The sequence below is a fragment of the Glycine soja genome, chromosome 8 (assembly GCF_004193775.1).
Source record: "Glycine soja cultivar W05 chromosome 8, ASM419377v2, whole genome shotgun sequence".
In the NCBI taxonomy this organism is placed as follows: Eukaryota; Viridiplantae; Streptophyta; class Magnoliopsida; order Fabales; family Fabaceae; genus Glycine; species Glycine soja.
The window spans coordinates 5379588-5407450 of NC_041009.1; the positions used below are offsets into that span (position 1 = coordinate 5379588).

The window sequence follows — 27863 nt, forward strand, 5'->3', positions numbered from 1 at the left end:
AACTATTCTTATACATAAATAAAAAAAAACTTGCATAACTATTGCACTGTTTTTTTTTTTTTCTGAATAAATATAAATCTCACGTTTTTAATTAATTTATATTAGTGTGACTTTAACTATCACAAGGTTGAATAAATTTTAGTTAAATATTTTTATTTCAAAATTTTTATTGGATTTTTTTTCTTGTAAATTATGTCTGAAAATCTCATATTTATAAAATCATTTATACTTCATTCACATACATCAAAATTAACGTAATATATATTTTCAATAAAATATAAGAATTGGAATGATTTGACTATATTTTTATATTGTTGTTTATTTTTTAAGAAAATTGACACAAATAATTTATATTATTGATGTAATTTGATTCGTATCTTGTCTAATCATATGGTTTAAATTTATGATTTTAAAAAATTATTTTATATATGTGAATAAAATAATATAAATATAAATATGTGTTCCTTTTGTAATTAATAATCACTGACTTTTAATTTGGTTATTTGTTGTTAATTATTTCTCATGAAAAACATTTTTTCTTAAATATGTCTATAAATAAAAAAAGTAAATGCTAAATTGTTCTGAAAAAAAATCATTTAATAAAATTTAGTCATTAAAAATATAAGAAATGATAGTTCTTCAAAATTAGAATTGTAATTTAAGACATTTAAGCTAATCATTCAAATAAAAAAGACTAACATATCTTATGTGATCAACTATTTTAAAGACAACCGTGTAAATGAACTGACGTAAGAATGTTTTAGATTAATAAGAGATGATAAAAATTTTACATTATCAAACTAATTAGAAATCACTTTATGAACTTGAATATATGACTTTCCACACCAGTCTTAAACTCTTCAAAATAGTTTCTACATACATGGATGCAGACGAACACATAGCATGCAAAGTGAACGCATCACTTAAGCTTAACAAAAGAACTAACGTAAATGATGAATTATATATTTAGGGACAATTTTATTTTCTTTTCATTTCGATATAGAACAATGTTTTTTGAACACCCCAACCATATAAACATCCAATTTCCGCCCATTATTTCTTTCCATCTCTTTTTTCTTGTATATCATATAATTTATCACATCTATATACTTCTCTCTATTGCTTTCTCTCTTTAGGTTTTTTTTTTGGTTAGATTTTCTCTTTAGGTGTCTACTAATGTCTCAACATTTGCCAAATTTATAGAACGTGTTGATGGTTTACTCTTTCATATTCATATTATTGGTCAGCTTTGACTAACGAACGAGACAACCTTCCTTTCCCTTAATTTTATTTTACCAACCAAGAATATAAGAAATTGTCTTAGTTTTACAAAATGTTGTATATCAAATAGTAGTTTTTTTTTTTTTCGTAATAAACAAAATTTACAAGCAGAATGACTGCTTAAATAGAGTTACTATTACACATGCTATGAGTATTCCTATAGCATTTCTTCAAACTATGTCTCCACATTCTACGCATTTTTGTTTTGCAGAACCAACAAATACCAAATGTCTCTTGATGATCATCTCAATATAAGATCTGTTCATGTAGTTCAACAAAAATCTATCCTCAGAGCAAACTTCTTTCAGATGTGGAAACTTGCTTATTAATTCTCCCTATAAAAGAACATATATACAATTTATCTTGCAAATGACATTTCCTTAAAGTCCACTTCATGACCATATCAGTCACCAGAATCTCTATATTCTGAAGGAGGACGTTTCAATCTCTCAAATATGTCATCAAGGGATTCAGATGAAGATTTTGAGTTTAGAGTTGACCCTTGAGCATTAGAAAGAGGGAGGAATCCCTTGGAGTCAATGTTAGATCTCAAACTTTTAAATCCATGCATCATTGATTCCCATTTTGAGGCCAATGCAGATGATGGAGCTGAACTTGTGTTCTGAGAATCATTAGCATCACTTGTCAAGGAGGAAGAAACTCTTTCCTGGGTCAAATCTTTACTAGACACCTCTTCATTGAAGTTTGTCCTTAAGGCTGCATACTTTTTGCTGCCAATTTTTCTGCTCATGTCTTTCTGAGTGCCTTCATTTTTCTCTTCCACTATGTTGGTAGTGGCACTCTCATTCAGAGCCTGAAGAAGAAATAGAGGGAGGGGAGGAGGAGTTGCAGTTAGTAACACAAGACTAACTTTGAGATAGTTTGAGGCTGCTTCTACAAATCTTTGCTCAGATTTTTTATTAGCTTTCTTGGTTCAGTGCTGCAAGTCATCTCAACTTGCACAAAAAAAAAAAAAAAAGAGTAACCAATATAAATAAAGAAGAATAAAATATGTTTTTAGTCTCTGTACTTTTGGTGAAACTTGGTTTTAGTCCTCAAACTTTAAGCCAAAAAGTTGAATCAATTTTATCTCTGATGAGGGGCAAAAATCATTGTTTTTCTAAAGTTCAGGAATCAAATTGATCAAAATTAAAGTACAAGAATTAATACCAATTTTTATCGAAAGTAGATGGACTAAAAACATAGTTTACCCATAATAAAATGAAAATTTTAGTGAGACATATAAGCAGAGTATTTGAAGTTTTAAAATTGGCACACTTCCAAAGATTTTAAGAAGAAAAATGATCAATGCATTGTGGTTTTAGATGCATACCATGGCCTTGCTGTTGGACTCGACATCCATAGTCACACTGAAACTCCTTGCCAAAGGAAAAACAAGTTCACCAACTTTGTGCCCTTGTTGGAGAAGAGAACGTTCTGAGGAGATAGAGTAATTAAGATATAAGTTCTGATGTAAAGGAGAAATACTCCCCAAAATACTAGGATGTTATGATTCTTAAATAGCAGGTGACTATATGGTTATCCAAAGTTGTACGTAGAAGGAGGAAGCCTAGTTTTACAGAGATGTGTTCTACTCTACATTTGATATCATTTAGTTTGTCTTTTAATATCATTTAGTGATTATAACTAAAAAAGAATGCCATAATTTGTTTGAAAGAACTAATCAATTACTTTATTTTGAACAAAATTGTTCATTATGGTTTTCTTTAACTACTGAATATCCTTTTTCTAAGAAGATATATTCCACAGAATGATGGAAGGCCTTCTCTAATTAATCTTAAGGTTTTGTTATCTAACCTTCATTTTATCATTTTTGTGATTTTTCCCATTTTACTTTTCTATAATTTTCTTTCTTTTCTATCTAAAAGAGGTGTTTAAACCTGTTACTACTACATAATACAATCTAAATTATTTTATGCCAAAAAAATGGGAAATCAAATATAGTAACTAAAAAGGTTTGAACTCACCTCTCTGCAATATTATTACTCCGGATGGGTCAAATCCATCCATATCTTCTGCATCATCATTGAACTTGAATATTTTCCAATTCCCACAATACTTGATGACCCGGTTAAAAATATTGCTTGCTATTAGTGAAGTGTATACAACCATGATGAGGGGGTAAATTTTGTTGAATCCTTTTCCAAAAAAGGGAACAGCGTCATTGATCTTTCCCATTTTCTGCACAAAAGTTTGAGTTATTACAACTGAATAAATGATTAGACAATTAATACCTATACTTAAGAAACAAGGTTTTTTTTAGAAGTAAATAAAAGGTTTTATAAGTAGCTTAAGGATTTTTTAAGTTAGCAAGCATATCCACCCACAATTAGTGTATTATGATCTTGGTAAATTTGAAGGTATGGAGAACACTTGCTCAATCTTGAGACCAACTCATTTTAAAGAAACCTTTTACATAAGAATGATGGCTTTGTTAGTATCAGCCTTAAGGGCTAATGTTAAGAATAGAAAAGTTTGTAAGTTTTTATTGGAACAGAAAACATTTATTAATTTAAAATGCAAAAGCCATTTATTTTCATTTTTTATCCAATAAAGTCTTTCTACTTTTGTATCCTTAATATCAGCCCTTAAACTTCCTTAGGATAATGGTAACTAAACTCAAAGTGCATCAGTCACATTAAATCATGTAATAAGAATATTCATACATGCTACATATGAACACCTGTTATTAATAACAACATGATAATTTTAGAACAACAAATTAAGCACCAGAAGTGAATAGTAAAATACTTGTTCAAAAATTGTTTTTCTACCCCCACCAAGATTAATGAGATTGAGAAAGTTGTATGAAATGGGTGCTGCATATCTTGCAATCATCCTACACAAAAAAAAAAGTGAGATACAAAGGAAAATAATTTAGAAAAATTATATACTTCACACAAATGACCAAAAATGTAATCAAAGTTACTTACGAGCATATCATAAGCAGGCTTACTGAGCTTGTTTGTTTTGGTGTCAGTGAGTAAAACATCATCATTCCCATTTTAAACAAGGAATAATATGTACAGATACACATATACATTAAGGGGATGAAAGCAGCCAACTGGAAAAAAATTCAACAGGCATTTGTTAAGAATATGAACAAAGAAAAATATTAATTTCATGTAAGAGTCAACATAAGTTGCAGTTAGATGTCTAAACTATGATTTTTTAGGAATCTTTCTTCTTTCTCACATGAAAAGTTACCCTTCCTATCTTCTATTCAAGCAAATTACTAGTAAACATGCTTATAAAACAATAATAATTTTTCTTCTGCAATCAATATCATTAATTTGAACTAAAAAATCCAGGGGAAGCAGAAAATCTCTAACCTACTTTAGTTTAGGTTTTATTGGCATCAGATATGACTTTTACCTTGGACAAAAACAATTGAAGTTAATTAATCCATTCCACTCTTTTCCACATCAATTTTTCTGTTACCTAATAGCATCACTTATATGAAGTTTGTTGACGGTGTTAATTGTCATGTATTAAATTTAAGGTCAATCCTTAACTTATGGTGTTAATTACTAAGCAAATCAATCTTGGTTGAGATTTAGGGAAAAAAATATAGCCATAACAGAAAAAAAAAATAAGAAAGAGAAAAATTAATTTATTCCAAAGAAAAATATATTGGAACAAGTATTCAAAGATTACCTGTACAAGCACCTCTTGCTGCCCTCCAGCATGTACTAGGATAGAGAAAAGGGATAAATCAACTCCACTGGTGAGTATGGTAGCCTCTGCTAATAGAATTGCAAATGACATGCAGCCCAATATAACAGCCAATGATTTCTCAAGCTGTTTCCATAATATACATCGCCATAGAAACTCTGATAAATTAACAATTCTGTAAGATATAATTGTTTTATATAGTACTAAGTACCTAATAATAATTTTTTTTGAAGAGACAATGGCTATTACTTTTGTAAAATAAAAGAAAATGACTTCCTAGTGATGAATATTTATGGAGATGATGTATGATAGTATCACACACAGATTACTAGTTAAGTGTTCTCATCTAGATAGCTGTTATCGTTGGGGGCAGAGATTTAATTTCTAACATGCTACATGTAAAGAAATCAGTTTTAATAGCATAAATGCATAAGGCCATTGTTAAGTCAACTTTAAGTTATAGGTTGATAGTCTTTAGGGTGACATTATACTTTTTCTTCCATTGAGAAAACATTTACCAGCAAAATAGGAGAAAGAGCACATAAATTTAATTAGTAGTAAGTACCTATTGTATCCAAAAGCGCACCTACTTTGCCTATGCGTTCAGGCCTCAAGCATGAAAAATATTTCCTGTAAGAATGGAAAATATTAAATACGTTTAAATATAGAGCTACTGCATATTACTTGATGAATATAAAACATGAGTGCGGCTGAAAGGTAGAGTCTAATCAGTATCTTAAGCCAAGAATATATCCCAAAATAAATAGCACATTCTCTCCCTCTTGTCACTTTCAAGTTTGTTGGCTAGAAGCCTAGAAGAACCATGGTTTCTTAAGTGAATTGAAGAATAAACTATTGAAATCATATAAGCTCTGTATAGTTGCTTACTATTGACATAGTTTGTTCACTATCAAAAGATGAAATAATAGACTCAATAATGAGATAAAGTGAAGGTTAAGACAAACCATCCTGTAGCATCACGTCGGTCATAATTCTTTATGGTATCCTCCAGCTCAAGGGCTTCTACGACAAATTTTGTATATTCACTGCAAAAGATTAATTTATTTAAGACTTGAAGAGAATACGTATATACTGAAAACAACTAAGCAAGAGTAGTTCAGTGAAGTATTATGGCATGTTGTGACAAATAGCATGTCAAAAATGAAGACATCACATTCTTTTCTTGTAGAGTAGCATGGGAATCTATCACATAAACTGAAGGGTGTAATCTGTATAGCATAAGGGCAGAAAAAGAAAGAAAATAATCAATTTGCTGCATAAAATTTGTGGGTTTCCCAATGTACACACACACACACTATAGGCACATACATATACAAAAGGCTAACTCGTTTACCAATATTTTCCCAACCATATTGCATTTAATTATCAAAATGTCATGCAGCTTTAAGCTATTTCAATGAGGCAAAGGATTTTATTAAAGGAACAAAATTACTTCTACTATAGTCTTGCATACAGCCCACCAGGCAGAAGCTAATCACCAAAGGAATCCATGATTTTGATGAATCTACATAATTAGAATTTCAGAACCCTGGAGCAACTTTTATACTAAGCAAATTAGTGTGTACCTTCTATATCGATAGTACTGTTCACGAGCTCTCTTAAGACGACGTCTTAGTGCTGCCATAGATTTATCATCTGTATCATAATCCATGTCACTTTCTCCTAGTCTTCCACCCTGTGGTTTGAAGGAGGGGTCTTCCTTCAACTGGAAAAACCAGTTATATGAACATGTATCAATAGAACATTTAGAATCAAAATTCCTTCATGTATACACTTAAAAGACTTTACCATCTGAAGCAACATTTTGTCAATTATATTCATGTAGGGTCTCAAAGAATCCCGCTTGGACATTTGCTTCGATGTTGCCTGGGTGATCTGACAATGGCACACCATGAAAAATCATATCTGCAAAGAATAAAGGATAAAAAAGAAAGCATTTCTTTTTATCATTGCAATGCAGATTTAATATGACCCATTAATATATTATATATGTACACCAAATTTCGCAATAAATCTCAGTACATGGATGGGATACCCAGTAGAATATAAGAAAAGTGAATGTTATTCATCAAGATGAAAGAACGACGGAATTTTTCTACAGTTTTATTATATTCCTGCACAAAATTGAAATTTGATTCACAACAAAAATTATGATTAATATTGCAGGGCACAATACTCAACCATACATGACAACCATCCCACTTCCAGGTCAAGAGAAACTAAATACATACTCAGAAGACTTTACACAAAACGCAAATTCAATTGTTAGAAGATCATCATAGACTAAAGATATGAATAGCTTACAACAATAGCATTTGAAAAATCATGATGAGCATCATCTAATTTGACAGCCATTTTTGCAACTTTATGTGAAAGAACTTTTTGCTCAATGTTCCAATCTGCACTTAACCAAATGCCTTTTGGAATTTCACTCAAACCAAATCCAAGTAGAAATGCACCGGTAACCAGTCCAAATGTATTAGAGCAAGCCATGGCAAAACCGGTAACATTACCACTCCTGCAAATTATTTAGCATAAAGTTAGATTTAGTGGTTTAACTTGCAATGATTTAAAAGTTTGGCAGGGTACTAAAGTTTGGAAGTTAGCAATAAAAGTAACTGTAAAATCAATTTGCCGATAACAAAAAGAAGGAATCACATTCAATGGTTTAAGTAAATAAATGAAAGATAATAGAAATCTAAAAGAAAGAAGCAGACCAATAATTTTTGTGCAAAGAAATTAGTAATATCAATCCAAAGAGTGCTACAGAACCGAGACACAGATAGAAAACAAGGTTTCCATGTAAGCTGGTCCTCAATCTTGCTTTCACTGTGAAGTCTCCAGCATCTTCATAACCCTGAATAGTGGGAACCACAGCCCTGTTTAGAGAAATAATTTAATACAAAACTATGAGTTTGTATTACTATTCACCTAGCTAGCTGTCATAAACATCCTAATTGATTCCCACAAAAGATACATGATAAGTAAAGTTAATAATATCATGATGAGATAATAGGAGATAACAGAATCTGTGTGGAATTATGTGCAATTATTATATTATCTCGTATTATTAGTTTGTGACCATGTAAATCAATTTATTTTTAATCTAGGCGTAATCTTAGGAGTTTTATTTGGAGAATCAATCTGTATAGCTTAATCTTAAGAGATTTTGCTATAACTCTTTTATATATATTTATGCCTTAGCAAAGCATGAAATACAAAACAAAATTATTTTGTCACTGCGATTTCAAGGTAATCTTTCTATTAAGTTGTGGGAGAATGTATTTTAACTAAACCATATTTGATCAACCGAACTCCTTTCACTTTCACGGTTTTGAATGGGAAAACTCCATATGAGATGCTATATGGGTAGCAACCTGTGGAGAATATTTGGCTCCTTATGTTACGCTCATAATCAAAGAAGGAATGGTGATAAATTTGCAAGTAGGAGTAAGAAAGTGTGTGTTTATTGGCTACTCATATGGCAAGAAAGGGTGGAAGCTATTTGACTTAGAAACAAAAGAGATTTTTGTCTCTCGAGATGTCGAATTCGTTGAGACCAAGTATCCTTTTTCTATTGATGTTACTACCAAAGAAAATGTTCCTCCTAAAAATTAGAGTTGTGAAAAAATTGTTGGTGATGTGACTGATGGTATAGAAGAAACAGATCACATAAGAGGTACTTAAGAAAGTGGTGATATGACAATGGATGATAAAAGGGGTGAGCCAAATGTGGGGTTCGATGAACAAGGTGTTACTCTCCAAAATATGGACACACAAGATACAGTGCTTCCATCTATATCACCAACCGAGCTATTATTGGGTAGAGGATATAGAACCAAACAACCTTCTACTCGATTGCAAGATTATGTGACAAATACCACCAAAAGATTGAGCCCATCCAACTGTTCACCATCTCCAAAGGCAGACTCAGGTGCGTCCTATCCCATAACTAATTATGTGAATTATGATCATTTTTCTCTTACACATCGTGCTTTTCTTGCATCCATTTCATAGGAAAAGGAGTCTGTCACTTATACTGACGCGGAGAAAGACAATCGATGGAGAGATGCAATGAAAAGTAAGATACATGCCTTTAAGACCAATGGAAGTTGGACAATCACACAATTGCCTCCAGGAAAGAAAGCACTTGGCTGCAAGTGGGTGTACAAAATAAAGCATAAAATTGATGGAAGTGTAGAACGGTTCAAAGCACGGTTAGTAATTCTTTGCAATCATCAAAAGGAAGGGATCGATTACATAGAGACTTTTGCACCCGTTGTAAAAATGGTAACGGTCAGCACAGTGTTAGCCGTAGTAGCCACACAAGCTTGGGAATTACATCAAATGGATGTGCATAATGCATTTTTACACGGGGACCTTGAGGAGGTTGTGTACATGAAGCCGCCTCCTGACTTTCTTCCTCAACAATATGACATGGTGTGTAAACTCAACAAGTCCTTATATGGACTCAAACAGGCGCCTCATTGTTGGTTTGCCAAGCTGTCCACTACACTAAAACACTACGGATTTGGGCAATCTCTGTATAATTATTCTCTTTTCGTCTGGTAAAGACCGGGGGTACATATTGCAGTGTTAGTGTATGTTGATGATCTAATCATTTCGGGAGATAATCATAAATCTATCACCGAATTTAAAGCCTATTTACACAATTGCTTTCACATGAAAGACTTGGGGATCCTCAAATATTTCTTGGGTGTTGAAGTGGCGCAATCTTCCGCGAGTATCTTTCTTTGTCAACACAACTATGCTTTGGACATTATAGTTTAAGTTGGACTTTTGGGAGCGAAGCCATCAAATGTGCCAATTGAATAGAATCATCGTCTGGCACTTGCAGCAGATTTGTCTTTTCCTCATCCTGATCATTATAGGCGATTAGTAGGTTGTCTCATTTACCTCTATTTTATCAGATCCAAGCTTTCATACTGTGTGCATGTGATGTCCCAATTTATGTAGGCACCTAAAGAGGCCCATTGGGAGGCTGCTATCCATGTTGTTCGATACCTGAAAGGGAATCCAGGACAGAGTGTTTTGTTGCGTAAAGATTGTGACTTGCAACTATCTAGTTGGTGTGACTCTGATTGGGCTGGATGTCCTTTAACTCGTCGGTCCCTTACCGAATGGTTTGTTCTACTTGGATCTTCTCCAATTTCATGGAAAATTAAGAAACAACAAATAATATTTCACTCCTCTGCTGAGGCTGAGTATCGATCCATGACAGCTGTAACAAGAGAATTGAAATGGTTAAAAGGTCTTGTCCATAGTCTTGGTATCTCTCGTTCTCAACCTATGTGACTTCATTGTGCCAGTCAAGCAGCGCTTCATATTGTCAAGAACCCAATTTTTCACGAGCGCACCAAGCACATTGAAGTGGATTGCCACTTCATTCACGAGTATCTCACTCACAATATTGCACATACTTATGTTCCTACACATGCACAATTAGCTGATATTTTTACTAAGGCTCTTGGTCCCACTCAGTTCACCCTTTTGTTGTCATCATGTAAATCAATTTGTTTTTAGTCTAGACGTAATCTTAGGAATTTTATTTAGAAAATCAATTTGTATAGTTCAATCTTAGTAGATTTAGTGTAACTCTCTTATATATATTTATGCCTTAACAAAGCATGAAATACATAACATAATTATTCTGTCATAAAATCCTTTAAAAGGGAAGTGAATATAAGATCACATCAATATAATATCGTACACAGCTTCATCATTAGGATAACTTGTGAAAAAATCAAAATAAAGTCAATTATAAAAGTAATGGAAATATTCTACATTCTCAGTCTTCTAGCTGCTGCTGCTGCTTTCTTTCTATGTGTGAGTGTATTTGTACATTTAACTTGTTACGAATAACAAGGAGACTAGGGGTAGCTTAAAATCAATTTGAGTTTGTGCAGAAAATTTCATGGAAGCACATATAAACATAACAGAGCTTTTAAATTTCGGAGGAATTGGTCAAGTTAGTCGAGGACAATATTATTGAGAGCTTTATAAAAGGGAAGCAGCTTACCATGTAAGTAAGAAGGTACTCCAATATGTCAAACTCCACAAGAAGGAAATTGCTTCATTTTCATCATCATTTAGTGACTATCAATGAAGGGAAAGGTTGCAATGAATCAAATACCAAAAAACAAAATAGATGGTAATGAAAGAAATAAACTCTAACTTTATTCTATTTCTTTAATGATTACTTCTCTTAAGAATAAAACATACTCAACTGGAAAATCATTATATCATGAATGCTTAATTCTATTTCTTGTCTCATGTCATATGAAAGAAACTACAAAATCCTATACATAACAAAAATACAACATTTTATTCAAACCAATGCAGTTCAACTGCAATGTGACTGATAGACCCCGTTTAATTTTCTACAACAAACCCACAGAGAAAATCTGAAATATGTATGTGCATATATGCATGTGCACATTGACGAATAAGCATATAATACCGTCCATATATCAGCAGGGACGAGGATGATGATGGAGAGGGAGCAGAACCATGTGTATGCAACGGTGAAGAACACATATTTGGGTACATCAGGTCCAGAGAAATATTTCAATGTAACAATCACCATGCCAACGGCCACGGGCAATGAGAACATATAGAACACCCACATTTTTATGCTTATATATGTTACACTTCCTTATGTTTCACGTTATATATATATGTGCATGTCCCTTTCTTTACATGTATAATGTACAATATTTTTCTCTTCCTGCGTTTCTCCTTTTCCAATCTGAATAATATTACACAGAAACGGGAAATCAGAGGACGTCTGAGAAAAGAGTTTTTGTTAGCAAATAACTTGAAGAACAAGGAGAACCGGTCAAGAGGACCCCTTTTTTGCTCTTCACTACCTTATTTAGCATGCTAGTTCACCCATGTGTCATCTCATTTGTAAATCATATATGCGGGGTCTCGCAGAATAATACATATCTTTTATTTTAATGGATTTGGATCTCTCACCAAAGATAAATTCACAAATTTTAGGTTAAAATATCTTTTTTTTATCACTTCATCTTTTTTTTTTTAATTTCAGTTTGATTACTTAAGTTTAACAAGTTATATTGTGGTATTTAAAGTGTTTTTGTTAAATTAAATTGACCATTATATTAATTTATCATTAAATTGACATCAAACAATATATAAATAAAAAAAGTTAACACAATTATGCAAGATTGCAGTGTTTATAAGTGAAAAATATTTAGTCAGTGGAAGAATTTGGGTTCGATTTTAATCATATGTTAATCAAATTTAACACAATATACTGAAATGACAGAAATACCCATTTAATATAACAAGGGACTTCAAAAAATTAAAATGAAACTTTAAATTTAAGGGATTAAAGTAAAACTTATTTAAAAAGAAGATGAGGAACAAAAATGTATTTTATTTTTAGCCCAATTTTTACCAAACTCATAATTAGTCACGAGACTCGCTAATTATTTTCGTGTCTTTTTCTCTAACATGACCATATCTAGGAGAGGATCTAATTCTATTTTTTTTTTTTTGAAGGGATTCTAAATTATATTTTAATCAGAAGTCAATAAATATATGTAATAATTAAATTTAAAGAAGTTGCAATGTACTTGGGATCCGTCTCTGACGAAAATAACAAATCTTTGAGAGTTTTTAACAAAGTGAGTATTTTCATTGGAACTGATACGGAATTGATGACTTATAAGTTATAACTGAAAAATGTATAATAATTTCCGATTCCCATCTTCTTAAACTGTAAGTTGTTAAACATTTCATTTTGCATATTTAATCTCAAAACAGATCATCATCGTCATCGATTACCTTGCTGGTACAATTAACTGTTTCCACGTTCTGCATAACTGAGAACACTCTGCTTCATCACTTTCACAACAATCTTCACTTCTTCATCACTATTAGAGGAACTGGAATTCTCGAATCAGAATGAATTTGCATGAAGACTTAGAATAGTAACCAACTGGTATATGTAATAAAAAAATTAAATGGATAAATCAGGTGCATATGTGCATATGCATAAATCAGTAAAAAAAAAAAAAAACATACCGTGATATATTAATTTTATTAAATGGATAAATCAGGTGCACCGTGCATAACCACATAAAATATTCATGATATTGGAATCTTACGGTGTATTTAATTAAGATTTTAAAATATTTTAAAATATTTTTTTAGGCATTCAATTAAGATTTTTAAATAATAAAAATAAGTCTTGTGATATTCAATTAAGATTATTAGAATTTGTTAAAGAATTCAATATAATTTGTTGGTATTCAATTAAAATTCTTTACGACTTACAAAAAGTATCCTCGTATTCAAAAGTATACAATTTCGATAGATTCTTTTTTAAGATAATTTTATGAGACTTTTTAGTAAAAAATATATATTAAATAATCTCTTCCAAATCCTTGAGATTTCATAAAAAAAAAATTATGTCAATTCACATGTTTTTTTCATATATAATCCTTTGTTTCTTTGTTCAAAGCCACAAATATTTATAATTTTTTTTTACTTTTTCAACCAGTGGACAACATACCCTAAAATGTGTGATATGAGAAAAATTTTCAAGTATTTGAATTTACAATTGAAACATCTTAATTACATACTTGTGCATGTGAATGAACGTAAATATATATCATATAAAAGTTTACTCAAGCTCATCATTGTAAAAAAAAAAAAGTTTGGAATGTGAGATAAAATTTGAATATGACAGAATTAGTTATTTTCTCCTTCTAACTTTTTATAATGCTTACCTTATAGGAGAAGCATATACATTTGAGAATTTTTATTTTGCAATTTACATTAATTAATTAAGATAAAAACATTTCGCTCTTTAACTCCTTCCAAGGATAGCTGCCATATATTTTCATTAAAAAACTTACACCAAATATGGTAAATCCAATTTTCATGGCAAAAATAAAAGAATCAACACATGTGGTCTGATTTCACAAAAAATTCTTTGCAGCAAATGTTTTCGTGCTGCTAATCAACTACGGTTTATTGGTGTAAGTTAAAATGAGGCGCCTAGATAGTGGAACCATCTCCTGACCTGTTCAGATTGATGAGGTAAGCTTGCTGCACACAACTCTTGATTGGTTTCAGTGTCATGCAGTTTCTTTCAAGCTTACCCTTAGTGCACTACATTACTTCCTCTTTCGACCAGCCAATCTTCAACTCAATATTGGCCATGATGTAAATTTTGTATTTCTAGCCAGCACTAGTCCTAAAGCCAGTGCAACTCCAAACAATGCATGAAGCCTCACACAGAAGTACTTAGCCATGAAAATCTTATTTTTGTTCTGTGAGAATACAACTTAGGTTTAATAGCAAACTATAAGAAATACACCAACAGACAAGTCTAGAAGAAAAATTCACTTGCCTTGTAATTGTCTTCGACAAATCTAACTACCAGGTTTCCCATCGGCAAGGTCAATGCACAAAGGAACTAGCACAATCATATTCATAACCAAAAGAATAAATCATAAGCACATGGTCCAAAATAACAGCTACACCTTTAAAGAAGGGAAAAAAATAAAAAATGAGATGCAAAAAATTGGTTGAGTTTAGAAGTACATACTATACAAGTGAGAGGAAGTGCCTTGATTAGACCAAAAGCAACCAAAAGAGCATAGAGCATAAAGACTGCCCCTTTCACTACCTCTGCACCTTTTTTAGTGCCAAGTCTAACCTGAAAGAGAAATGGAAAATAAGTAACATAGGTAGATTCACATCATTAACATGGATTAGAAAAAAGTTCAATTTAAAGAAAGTGCAGGTACCAAAGGTGACATTTTCCCAACCTCCTTGTCTCCTTCCACCTGTGTTGTGAATAAAAACATGTCACCTAATCAAAGTTGCTAAAAATTGGAAATTAAAATTCAAAAATGAATATACCTGATGGAAATGACTGCAAAACAAGATAAGAGATGTTGTGAAGCCAACAAGAATTGATGCTGAAAGAACCGTTCCACTTAAGGGGAAATGGTTCATCACACTGTCCAAATCATTCCATATCAAAACCATGAAAAATCAAATATTATAAGACATTCTAATTAGGTAGCTGAGGTAACCTTGAACTGCCATGTAATAAATAAAAGGCACAAGTGGCAAAAGGCCCAAATGCTGCAAAGCACAAGGGCTCTCCCAGCCCCTGGTAGCTTAACCGAAATGGTGGACACTGCAACAGCAATTGGCCAAGCACAGAAAATTGCAAGTTAATGACTCCTGAATAACTTTCCAACATGATTATGATGTCAGCAAAAACTTGTACCTGATATATATAGCCACAAATAATTGCACAAACAAGAAACAATATTGAACGTATGTTTCTTTCCACAACAGCAGTCCAAGTCAGCCCAAGGAAGCCAATAGCAAGGCACAAGTAGGCAGCAATGAAGGTTCCTTTACGGCTTTCCAAATTCAACATAAGGAATAAACAAGCCGAGTTATTTTGTTATATAAAATACAAAAGCAAAAGAAAATATAAAAACACCAAAAACAAGTCTGAGAAAAACTCACCTACCTGCCAGGTTTACAACTGATTCCTTTTTGTTCTTGTCAACTCCAGTGTCAAAATCATAAACATCATTGCTGTCATGGCCACACACAAGAAATTACTTAAAAAAATAGTATATTCCTTTTAAGAATATGGGAAATGTTTGAGAAAACTGATGCATAAGAGGAATGAAGAGGGAGGTGGAGTAAAATTGGTAATGCATTCACTTGAGAGATTGCATCTTTTTCCTTAGATGGATTAATATTGTTGATCACAGAAATGAAAACAATAGCTAGCAAATTAACAAGTTATATATCATTTTGAGGTCATTGAAAGCTTTCCCATCACTGGAATCTGTTTTTATTATATAGTTACAAAAATATTTATTAATAGTGAGATTTCTTTCTGTTGAACAATCATTTACTTCTATTTTATATTCACTCACTCCATGCCTCAAACAGTATTGAAGCCTACCTTAAATTGAGCCAGGTAATAGCAAGAACTGAAGAAGCCAGGAGAACAAAATAACATCTAGCTGAGAAGATCCCTGTCTGAAAATAAACTGCTGCACTGCCTACCTATCCATGGAAACCAAGAAATAAATTAGAGATGCTCTCACACAATCTCACACATGTAGGATAATGATATGAAACAAAACTGTAAGATTGGTGCATTGCTAAAATGACATGGATTTCCAATGAAAAAATACGATAAGTTCTAATTCAAATATTATAAGCTATGGAAATGAGTTCGATAGTAAGACAGGAAAAGGAGGCATGGCCACTAGAGAAAAATCTTCTCTAGAAACTTAATATGCTTCAAAATATAGAGCCTTCTGTCTATATAACTAATGTTAGCCTTCTTCCAGAGGTAATAAAAAAAGCTAAGGTTACTATGCTAAAATAGGGTAACCGAGTGGACAGAGCTTCCTACCTTATCCCCACCTAGGTGCAAAGTATTCCCCCACAAGCAGAGAGTCAGCTTACAAAGTTAGAACCTATAACCTCCAGGTCACAAGGCTACAACCTTATATTCATGCCAAGGCTTGCCCTCTTCAAGTTACTATGTTACTAGAGGAAAAAAAAAATGACTAAGCACTAACTACGTGGGACAATATAAATGAGATTTGAGCTGATATATTATTGATTTGAGAAATAATGATTTACTGCATAATTCGCATACACAAGAACACTGCACACATTGTTAGTTCCTATGGACTCCACCGCATTGTTATGGCATCTAATGGGCTTACCAAGAAGAAGTCTTTGAACACTGCACACAATATTATTTAGTGTACACACAGTGTGACATCTTATCTCATCATACTAATGCATCGCAGAAACCTAGCAAGTAGCTACCTACTCATGCTCAACATAAAAAGTTCAGATTCTCACAGTGAGAGGAACAAATGCAACAGAGTAAATTGGCAACTTGATGGCTCTCCAAATCAACGTTTCCTTTGAGATATCCTCCTCAGTCTCCTCTCCAACTTCTTCATTGGCAGAAGGGGACAACTCAACTCCTCTTGCACATAACAAATACTGATGTTGATGCCATCCTTCAACTTGTAAAAACCTTCCTCCATAGTCCCTATGGAAGATATTTTCAACACTGCAAGTTGATCTTTGCTGGTACCTGAAAAACCAACCAACACATTCTCTTCAACACAGTAGTTATTACAGAAACAATTCTCTAATCAACACAGAGAAGAGGGAACTACTTGCCTTGTGAAGTAGCTCTGCAGCTGAATGTTCTCATGGAGTTTCCTGAAACCAGAAGAAGATTGAGTGAAGCTACAGCACGTGGCAGCCATTTAGATAAGTGTGTTACTTATTATCATATCTATGTTGTGTCTCTCAGAAAGAGGCAAATGATTACTGTGATGAGTAACTAGACTTTGAGAAATGCAATCTTAAGTGATAGATAACTGAAGATGAAAGTGGGTAACACTTTTTTCTGAATCTTTCCTTTTGAGGAATCCTATCTATCTCTTTGCAAATTGTTATCCCTTCATGGACCACTAGAATGCTGCCATCTTAGATTACTTCGTATGGCCATACTCTTTTTTGGTAAGGTGCCGACAAAAGGAAAAAATAAAGGCATTAATTAAGGAAAATAGCAGTAGTACTAATCTCTTCTTCTTCTTCTTTTTTGTGTTGTTTCAGATTTTGATAAAGAAATGGGATAAATAATTTAATATTTTAAATTTTATAAAATTGTTATATAATTTTTTATATTATTAGACTTTTTCGTTCATACTTTTTTTTAAAAAAATACTTTATAGTAAATGGTTAAGGATATAATAAAAACTATTTAATACATTACTGATATTGTAAAATAATAATCAAAATGATATTTTTTTTTTTACTAAAATGTCAAATAAAACACGGTGGGTGGAGCAATGATTTGTTTGAACAATTTTTATTTTCTGTAAACTCCTCAATTTAAAGCGAATTTACGAAACAGAAACTATAATCAGATAAAAATATTATTTCACAACTTTGATGAAATTTTATAAATATAGCCTTAGGAAGAATCACCTGTCCTTGTATAATAATTTAGATTCCTCGTTATTAAGAGTGAAACAATTTTTTATTGCATTTTTTCCTCAAATATATAATTTCACCATTATTTATTATTTTTTTTATGTCTTATGATAATTCCAAATTACTAAATATTTGTTGAGATTTTTTAAAATTTTAAAATTCTTATATTATTCAAAACAAATAATTTTAGATTTTGTACCATAAATTTTTAATTACTAATATTTTCAAATTAATTTCATAATAAATACATTCGAATTCTATTAATTAAATAACCACAATTCGGTCCGCTGGACTCAAGAAAAAACCTTTACTATTGGGCTTCAGTTCTTTCTTACAAAAACATGGGCTCCCGGCTTTCCCAGACTACTATTTGCACTACGGAATTCGATGTTAACACTACATACGTGTGCTTTAAATATTTTTTTTCTTCTGAAACTGCCTTTTTCAAAGAAACATGACTGTTTACAAAATACACAATCAAATCATGTTTCCTTTGAATAAGAGGGAGTGCAAAAAAATACATAACAAAAATAAGATATCATTGTGTATTTTGTCAACAAAATCATATTTTTGTTGTATATGTTTTTTGCACCTCCTTATTGTACAATAGTAACATATTTTCATTATGTATTTTTTATGAATTTTTTAATTAATTATAAATGCAAGTCACATTTTCTAAAATAATCAAATTAATTATAAATTTATATCACAACTAATTTACCAACAAGTCGTTGGTCCGAGTGGTCCTGGATTCGATCCCCTTAAGCAAGGTCTCGGGTTTGAGCCTTATGAATGGAAAAACGTGGTTGGGAGGGGAGACCCCACTAAAGGTGGTCAGTCAAGTTTTTCGATAGAGATTAGTCATCAGTAGAATTAGTAGATACTCCGCACCAATATTATGGTACTAAAAAAAATATCACAACTAATTTGATTACTATTAAAAATGGTGATGTGTGTCATCATTAATATAATTTATATCATAATTAATTCAAGTAAAAAAGGTAACTTATGTCTAAATTAATTACATTTTTTAAAGAAATTTAACAAAATGAAAATATGTTTTTGTTAAATAAAGGGGTTGCAAAAATATTACACAATAAAAACATGATTTCTCATTTTCATTGTGTATTTTGCCAATGGAATCATGTGTCAATGAAAATGACATTTTTGAAAAATAAAAATAAAAATTTAAAGCACATGTGAATAGGACCAATAGTTGCTCCCTTAACAATTTTGTTATATTGATTTTGAGGAAGGTTGGCCTGAAACATTATGTTGTTCTTTTTATTTTTTACCAATAGAAATCGAAGATGATGCCAAAGATTTTACAATACTTATGCATTTTACTCAATCAATTGAGTTAAACCCCTTTGATACAACAAGACTCTTTTTATATCAATTAATAAAATGGGAGGAATTAAATTGTACAATAATCAAGAAAAATTATAAAGAAAAACACAAGAGTGTAACAACAACAACTAAGCAAGGGGGTATTGTTGTTTTGAGTGCATTTATTGTTGTATACTTGTGATAGGACTCGAGATGAGTCGAGCTGAGTTCAATTGAGCTTGATTCAATAAAAAATGATACAATTAGAAGTTTACCTTGAGTTTGATATGAACCTTTATTTTCATCTCAAACTTGACTCAATTTAAACTCGCAAATAATTCAGTTCAGTTTGTTAGCTCGACTTGATTTAACATTATAACTATCTTACATATTTTATTTATTTATTTTGTGCAGAAATAAAATTTATATGAAATTGATTAAAAAAATAATTACATCAATTTAATTATTATACATATATATATATATATATATATATATGTGTGTGTGTGTGTGTTAAATTTATAATTATTCTACTTACTTTTATTTATTCACTTCATAAAAATATATTAAATTAACTAAAAAACAATTACATGAATTTAATAATATAAAATATTTAACATATTTATAGATTGATACACACATTTGATTCATTAACCAAATTCAACAAATCAATTGTTGAATCAATCTCAAATTATGTTCAAATTGGTTTGATTTACTCGGTTGTCTTTCAGAATTTTATGTGAATGTATAGGAATTTATATAGCATCAATCATGCTCAAATTCCACTAGTCAACATAACGTGAATTGATTATTGACTAGTATGTCAACTTAATTTTTATGGGCATGTTTAAATAAATTTATTGAAATATTTTTATGAGAAGAAAATAAAAACAAGAAATAAAATGAATTTCTTTATAAATTAAAATTAGTTTATGAATAAATTAAAACTCATATTTTAAAGAAATAATGTGAAAGAACTTTTATAAATTAACTTATACATAGTTAATTTTAATTTACGAAAAAATTCATTTTATTTTCCTCAAACAATTAAAGATGGACAACAACAATTCAGTGCCAATCTAGTAAGTACCTATAAATATTATCTTTAATAAGTTTTTGTCCATGAAATAAATCTCAATCTAAATTTAGGTAATTACATACAATTTATATATCACAGGCAGATTTTTGGAGGCTTGGTAACTGATAAGGGATCACATAGTTAGAATTCCTTTGGTAGAGTGAAATGAAGTAGAAAAAAAAAAGAATTAAGATGAAAATTTTGAATTAAAATTGACTATAATGATATATCTTAATTATTATGTCTTATACGTGGAGATCACGACTTTGCTCCATGGGTTGCAAATTTGTTGGGAAGCTAATTCATGTAAAGTGATGGGTGATGTGCTATATGGACTCGGTGAGTCGGTGCACACTGCAGGATGACTTGTCTATTCACCACTAATATGAAAACTAGATAGCCATTAATATCAAGAGCTATATGAAAAAAACACACACACACAGAGAGTACTATGGGCTGTGTCGTACACTGCGAGAAATTAAGGAGCCATTGTGCCGATTATTTGGACAAAATGAGCTCAAGGTCTTAAGAAAAATTGGTGATTTTGGAAACAGCCTCCATATGTATGGATACTCTATTATTGGTACACATGATAGCTAGGCGTTTTCTTTTTGGTGTGATTAGTCTACTGCACTTTCTAAATGGATGTTCACTCTTTGTTCCTTTTACGTAATCATCTAATGATATAACCTTTCAACTATGTTTGGATAAGAAGAGAGATTAAAAGAAAAAAAAATTAGAGAAAAAAGAAATAAAATAAGATATTAATTGAAGTGAGTTATTAGTGAAAAATATGTTGTTTTGGATTGATGAAATTAAGAAGGAAATGAAACAAGATAATTAATCTTAATTATTTGGTAATACAAAAAAAAAATAAAAAAATAAGAAATATTTAAAAAAGACAATTTTACTTTTACCCTTATTTTTTAAATGTCCTATAAGGTTAATTAGATACTGATATAGCACTTGTGGAAAAGTTGTGGTGCAACTGTGCAAGTCATGAAGACGAATATGACTCAAATTTGTGGAAGACTAGTTTTTTGTTTAAGGGAAAACATGTCCTCATTTCACGCCACAATTGGAAGGACAGTAATTTAGATAAGACCCACATTTTTAATCCTTCTCTTTTCCCATTTCCTGGGAAATAAAATATTGAAATGAAAAATATATATCTCTCTCATAATTCAACTAAAAGGCTAGAACAAAAGATGGTCAAAATCATCAAATGAAATACTAAATTCTGTATCTAGTCGACAATGGTCTATTCTCTACAACTTTTGGATAATCAATGAACCTAAGTTTTTAACCGGATGCAGCAGGTTTAATATTTATTCATATACTACTTGTGAAAATTAAATTTAAATCCTAAATCCTAACATCTAATGATTCTAATCTAATGTTGTTTATATTTAAAAAAACGTGAACCATTTTCTATTGTCATCCTTGGTGGCTCCAATTTTGATAAGACATGTCATCTTTATCATGAACTTGGGCCATAGAATGAGTAACATGTGTGAGCAGCATATTAGGACTGAGCTCCACGTCATAGCAGCCTAACTGCGAGCTAATTAACTTGACCATTTTGTGGCCAATTTCAACCACCTTCTCTTTTTTGATACCACCAGTACCTTCTCTTTGAAAATTCGCAACATTTATTCCATTAAGATGGTAATAATTATAATTTTTTTATCGATAAATATTATTTTTATTAAATATATTAGTTTAATTTGAAAATTTTGAATTTGTAACATCTCACTCTTATCTTCTTTTTTTCTTCTTTTATTTTTTTTAATCATTAAATCAATCTTATAATTTTTAACACGTTTGGAATGAGTAACATGTGTTTGGAATGATATGATGTTATTTATTTATTCATTAACGTTATTTACCTACGTTATACCAAAGATAATTAAGTTTTGTCATTCTTTAGAAAGATGTATTAAGGTGTTGGTAGGCAGATGTTTCTATACGCTCGTGTTTTCGTATGATTTTAGTGTTGAGGTGGGACTTTCTCAACTTTCATTTATAAATAAATAAATAAAAAATAGACGCCCAAGCAATCTATGAGTATGTGCTTTGGCTCTTTTAGAGGAGAAATTAAATCAAGATACTGCCATTATTAATTAAAATTTGTGAATAGTAGCGAATACCCTAAGCATCAAATACGTGTATTACTGTAAACATGTCAGCATTGGCAAATTAGTGAACTTCTCACGCTGCACTGGCCCCTCCATGCTTTCCTTTTGGCAACCAAATTCTGCACTAGTTTTCAGCTAACAAAATTAATTTCCAACTAGATATATTATTAACAGTAATCCTTATTTCCTTCTTCCTACCATTTATTCTGTCCTATCCAGCTTTCAAACATAGGATTGGTTCAGCTTATCGCTCATAAAAAGACGCCAAAACGCTTCCCAACTTTGATTTTAACCATGTCCATGACCTGATTTGAATCAGGTCAAATAACTGTTCTGCATTCAAAATTTCCCCCCTTGAAGATTGTGCAGTTTCTGTGCTTCCACAATGACCAAACAGTGGCTAATTAACCATGCCATCCACCAACCTCTTTTGACTTTCCCATCCCGCATCATTATCCTTTGAATCTTGACTAGAGTATTTAATTGTGTCAAATAATAAATAAAAAAATTGTCACCTACAATGATTTTAATGATCATATGTGGCTCAAATAGAATTATTTTGCTTGAAAAGTACTTGTGTAACTTTAAAAAAAATTGAACAACATCAATTGTGAACTCAAATTCCGCCGGTTACGTTGATGTGGAATTGATTCCGACGTGTAACTATGTTTTATTTATCTTCGGAATTTTCAAATGCATGGATAGGTTATGTGGAAGCTTTTCAACTGGTAATGCACGTGCATGAATTTATTTAACACAAATCCAACCAGGAATGCACGCGCAGTTACGTGCTCCTTCAATCAAGCCTAGCTCAAACAATTCCACAGTTATCTGCTAGCTCTTTCCCTGCCATTTGGAGTGAGATAAGACATATTATTACCTAAATCAGTGTAGCTGACTAACCAACGGATATAACGAACATTAATATGTCGTAAAAGAAGAAGACAGCATGTGTCAAAATAGTTTTGTCGTTTTGATCAAGCGTGTTAAAGATGCCAACTGGCCTAATGGTCATTGTCCACGATACTAAACATTGAAAGATTTAATATTACTTTTTTAGTTTCACGGTTTATTTATTTTGCTCAATTTCGTTTCACTATTAATTTAGGGTTTAATTAAGTTACATAATTTTCAAAGTTATACCATTTGTTATCTGGTTTAATAATTTTCAAAACGTTCTTTCTGTTTAATTAAAGTAACGTCATCTTGAAAGTTATGAGACCTAATTAATTGAAGTAACCAAAGGGTGGTATTGTTTCGATCTTAAAAATTATTGAATCTAACTGAAGTAATAAAAGGAAACATTGGCTTTGTTTTAAAAATTATGGGACCTAATTGAATTTTAAATTAATAGTGAAATCAAATTGAATAAAATAATTATATAATGAGATAAAAAAAAAAGTAATCAAGCCAAAGAGAAAAATGATGCTTAATTATTTTTGGATATTTACACTTTAAAAGAGATAGAAAGAGGGAAAAGATACATGATTAATATGATTGATAATGTGATATTACAAGAGAGATTAACAAAATTGTGAGTAATATTTATACTATGTAGGTATCTAAATATCACCATCCTAAAAATAATCATATAACATATCTTAATGAATTTTTTTGTTAAATAATCCCTTCGTCCATGTTTTAAGATTAAAGAAACTTTTATATTGACTTATGCTTTCAATTTTTACCGAGATATTAAAAAATTTATTCCAATTTTATCCTCTTGTCTGAAAAAACTTAATAATATATTTATTAAAAATAAAAAGCAAAGATATTTTAGTAAAATTATTTCCTATAAATACTATTGTCTTGGAATGATCATTTTCTTTAATCTGTATGAAAAACTTTAAACATCATTTTGAGAGAGTGAGTATAAATTTAAATAAGCTCCCACATTAATATATATATATATATATATATATTCGTTAAGTTTGCTTAACCATGTTGCAAGTATAAAATATTTCTCATGTTATCATCTTTAGTAAATTATCTCTTTTAAATTAGTTTTTTTTTCTTTACAAGACTTGAATATAACACTTTAATTAAAGATTATAAAAAAACTCAAATCCCACGTAAATTAAAAATAATGTCAAACTAAAATATATAAGTAAAAAATAATCTCATAAGGAATGGGAGTCAACTCTTGACCAAAGGGGGGCCAACTAATAAACTCAAACTTCATCTAACAAATATATACACAACATTTGTAATTATATATTAATTATTTATTAAAATATCTTTTTTAGATATCACAAAAATAATTTATAATTGAATCTACACTATTCATAATTGTATCAAGTATTATTTATTGAAAATAATTAAAAATAAAAAAGAATAAGCAAATTGTATATGTTATTATGATTTACGACAATAATTTCCAACAATCATCAAAAAGTAATTTACTTTTAGATTGTTAAAAATTAGGAGAAAAAAATAACGTGCTGTGGCATTGGTGACTATCCTAAAAGCAAATTTTAACAAACCTCCATTGCAACACAATATCCAATATTTGTTTTGCCAAAATTTGCACACCGACATGTTTAGAGATTCAAGATGAGATGAACATTGGAACGTCACAAACAATACCAAAAAATAAAAATGAAAAAAGAAAAACAAAATAATAGATCGAGAATTGTAATAAGAAAAGAGAATATTTATTTGTCTCTCTCAAAACTCAAGTGGTGAATTCTTGATATTATTGTTCATAGTAATTTTACTTTATTGGAAAAGGTTAATAAATAAATTTTAATCTCAAATCAATTATAATAAATCAGCATAAATGGAAGATTAATAAAGTTTTTTTTATTACAAATATAAACATTTATTGTCTTTAAAATAGTAACAACCACTGTAAAAAAATAATAATGACAAATTATTAAAATAAAACATTGTTTAAAAGAAACAAGTAATGCTCAACAGCTCAAGTATGTTGTCTAAAAATAATAAAATTATATCTATACACTCAAGACTAAAAATAAAATAAAATATTATCTAAAAAATATCATTATATTAAAAAAAATACTTAAATACTTGACCTACTAAATAAAACTTATTCTTTTAATTTTTAAATAATATCATTTATATTAAATATTTTAGTTATAAAAATCAGGAAAGCCTTGTCTCTCATCTTATAAATTAATTTTGTAGGATTGGGTTAGAATTAAATCCACGAATTTAAGTATGGTCATAGTTTCAATGATTTAGCAACAAGTTTCCTACGCACGCATCATTTGAAAAATTAAGGTACCCGTGTAAGCTAAAGGTATGAAGCATGTTATATATAACTAGTAAGATTGTACCAATTTATACGCCCTTTCTGTTTGTATTACTTACCCTTTGTAGTTTCCCTCGCTTTGGCATTCTCCTCAGTTTCATGTTTTCACGTTTACTTCTCCAACAAAGCAAACAACAACTGGACTACGATTTTTGATTAACCTCTCTCTCTGTATCTTCTATACCAAACAAAGACTAGTAGAAAGTTTAGCATGATGAGTTCCATTCTCTGTCATCCTTTCAGAACTATAGATAGTTATGATGATGAAGCTTATGATGGCTCACAACAAGGACAAAGTGGCTTAGAGCTTGACGCCAATTTGGCCAAATGTTCAGAGGAGACAACCAGAGGAGAAGCTGTTCTAAATGTCGTTGCACAGCAAGGTATTTTTCGCAACAAGACAATCCTTCTTTCCTTATTTCTTTCATTAATCATTTCACCAACTTATCATCGGTATAAAAAGTTTGTTATTATTGATAGATAAATTTATCTCTTAATGAGTATAAGGTCAGGGTTTAATCCCCTGTTGATACATATAAAAAATATATGTTAAGAGAAATTATAAAATGAAGTGAAAGTATGTGAAATCACTGAATTTTTTTATTTTTAATAAATTTGAACCAATAAAAAATAGTGAATTAAAAAGTATGACCCCAATATTTTTCTTTAAAAAAAATAACTCCTTAAATAAATTTAGTATTTCAATGAATTATTTCTTGATTCTGCCTCAATAATACCTGAGTTCACCCCCAAAAAATTAATTCGTTCATTTGATATAAGCTTTGGTATGGATTTAAAAACAATAGGGCTCACAAAATTGAGTGCCACTATTATATATTCACACATTTCATAATTATGTACATAGGGCTCGCAAAATTCTTTAAGCATCCACAAAAAACTTTTTGGGTGCTCCCTAAGCACTTGCTTTCGCATGCATCTCTAGTACTATACAAACACCTTCGATGCATTTGTTCTTACTAAGTTGTTAAACTTAAGAATAAGTTCTTATGTTTTTTTTATGTATTAAATATATAAAAAATAAGCATGGGTACAAGAAGATACCCAGCCAGTCACAGTAGCTACAAAGTCAGAAAAACAACCAAAACCTCTATGTAATTAAAACCCCTGAAGTTTGGCCAGGGGTCCGGTGGTAAAAAAGGTTGAAGGAAGAAAAAGAAATCGTAAATTTGAATACTCTTGATTGTTATTTTTAATAAAACTAACATAGATAAAAAAAAAATCCTCTGAAAATGGTTAGATATTATTTATGCTATCAATACTGCACAAATATCAAATAACCATCTCCTCACCTACCACCGTTCCCCGACCCAAACCCCCTTTATCTGAATTGCATGCGCCGCTAGCCTCAGATTCTCCACGTTTCTGTTGACAGCCACATAATGATCTCCCCTCACCAATATCGTGTGTCCACACAACCAAATTGGGCATCCATTGAACACTTGGAATTCAAACCCTTTAATCCATGTCCTACTATGGAAGATCACTCGTTGAATGAGTTCTTATGTTTAGTTTATTATTAGAGCCATAGACGTGACAATTTTTATAAAGTTCACTGCTTATGTAAGTCACTGATTTTAACGAATTTTAAAAATTGTGATACATTTTAAGTTCTTATATATTGTGACATGACCCCCCAAAAATGAGTTAAGCAACTCTACTATGATTACACCATTAGAAATGTTTTAGGGTCGTGTATTGGACAAGGCCACAACCTTAGGCCCCCATTTCTTTGCAGATTAGCTATTACAATAGGAAATTAATTATTATTTTATCTCAAAAAGGAAACTAATTTTGACAGATTGTAACTTATAATGATCGTCTAATCGGATAAAGTTAATAGCTATTCTGATGGGGTATATTACTAATTACTTGTTTTATTTCAAATATCAATCTCAACAATAGGAATTAGCCATTACCTAAATTGAGAAAATCAATTGTCGGATTTTTATCTGTTTTA

The 27863-nt window shown here is 30.8% G+C and overlaps 2 protein-coding genes across 9 annotated transcripts; both read right to left on the bottom strand.

Moving 5' to 3' along the window:
- Nucleotides 1-1320: 1320 nt before the first annotated feature.
- LOC114421392 (LMBR1 domain-containing protein 2 homolog A-like) lies at nucleotides 1321-14186 on the bottom strand. Of its 7 annotated transcripts, XM_028387281.1 has the most exons (16): nucleotides 14075-14185; nucleotides 12832-12985; nucleotides 11480-11767; nucleotides 11039-11115; nucleotides 7716-7877; nucleotides 7303-7516; nucleotides 6787-6873; nucleotides 6564-6703; nucleotides 5943-6023; nucleotides 5543-5607; nucleotides 4960-5135; nucleotides 4236-4366; nucleotides 4054-4141; nucleotides 3270-3483; nucleotides 2615-2718; nucleotides 1340-2095 (listed from the first exon to the last, which is right to left on the bottom strand). In XM_028387281.1, the coding sequence occupies exons 3-16, from the start codon at nucleotides 11645-11647 to the stop codon at nucleotides 1685-1687; spliced, it is 2118 nt and encodes a 705-aa protein (XP_028243082.1). In that variant the 5' UTR covers nucleotides 11648-11767; nucleotides 12832-12985; nucleotides 14075-14185; the 3' UTR covers nucleotides 1340-1684. The 7 variants fall into 7 exon arrangements, with proteins under 7 accessions (XP_028243086.1, XP_028243088.1, XP_028243085.1 ...); XM_028387283.1 differs by lacking the exon at nucleotides 11480-11767 and having other exon boundaries at nucleotides 12832-12920; nucleotides 14075-14186; XM_028387282.1 differs by lacking the exon at nucleotides 11480-11767 and having other exon boundaries at nucleotides 12832-12932.
- LOC114421394 (2-carboxy-1,4-naphthoquinone phytyltransferase, chloroplastic-like) lies at nucleotides 13850-17494 on the bottom strand. Of its 2 annotated transcripts, none has more exons than XM_028387290.1 (11): nucleotides 17245-17494; nucleotides 16915-17155; nucleotides 15995-16098; nucleotides 15548-15615; nucleotides 15296-15426; nucleotides 15096-15202; nucleotides 14920-15019; nucleotides 14805-14843; nucleotides 14603-14713; nucleotides 14405-14470; nucleotides 13850-14324 (listed from the first exon to the last, which is right to left on the bottom strand). In XM_028387290.1, exons 1-11 carry the CDS (start codon nucleotides 17331-17333, stop codon nucleotides 14196-14198), a joined length of 1185 nt encoding a protein of 394 aa, XP_028243091.1. In that variant the 5' UTR covers nucleotides 17334-17494; the 3' UTR covers nucleotides 13850-14195. The 2 variants fall into 2 exon arrangements, with proteins under 2 accessions (XP_028243091.1, XP_028243090.1); XM_028387289.1 differs by having other exon boundaries at nucleotides 15296-15434; nucleotides 15544-15615; nucleotides 17245-17492.
- Nucleotides 17495-27863: the final 10369 nt, after the last annotated feature.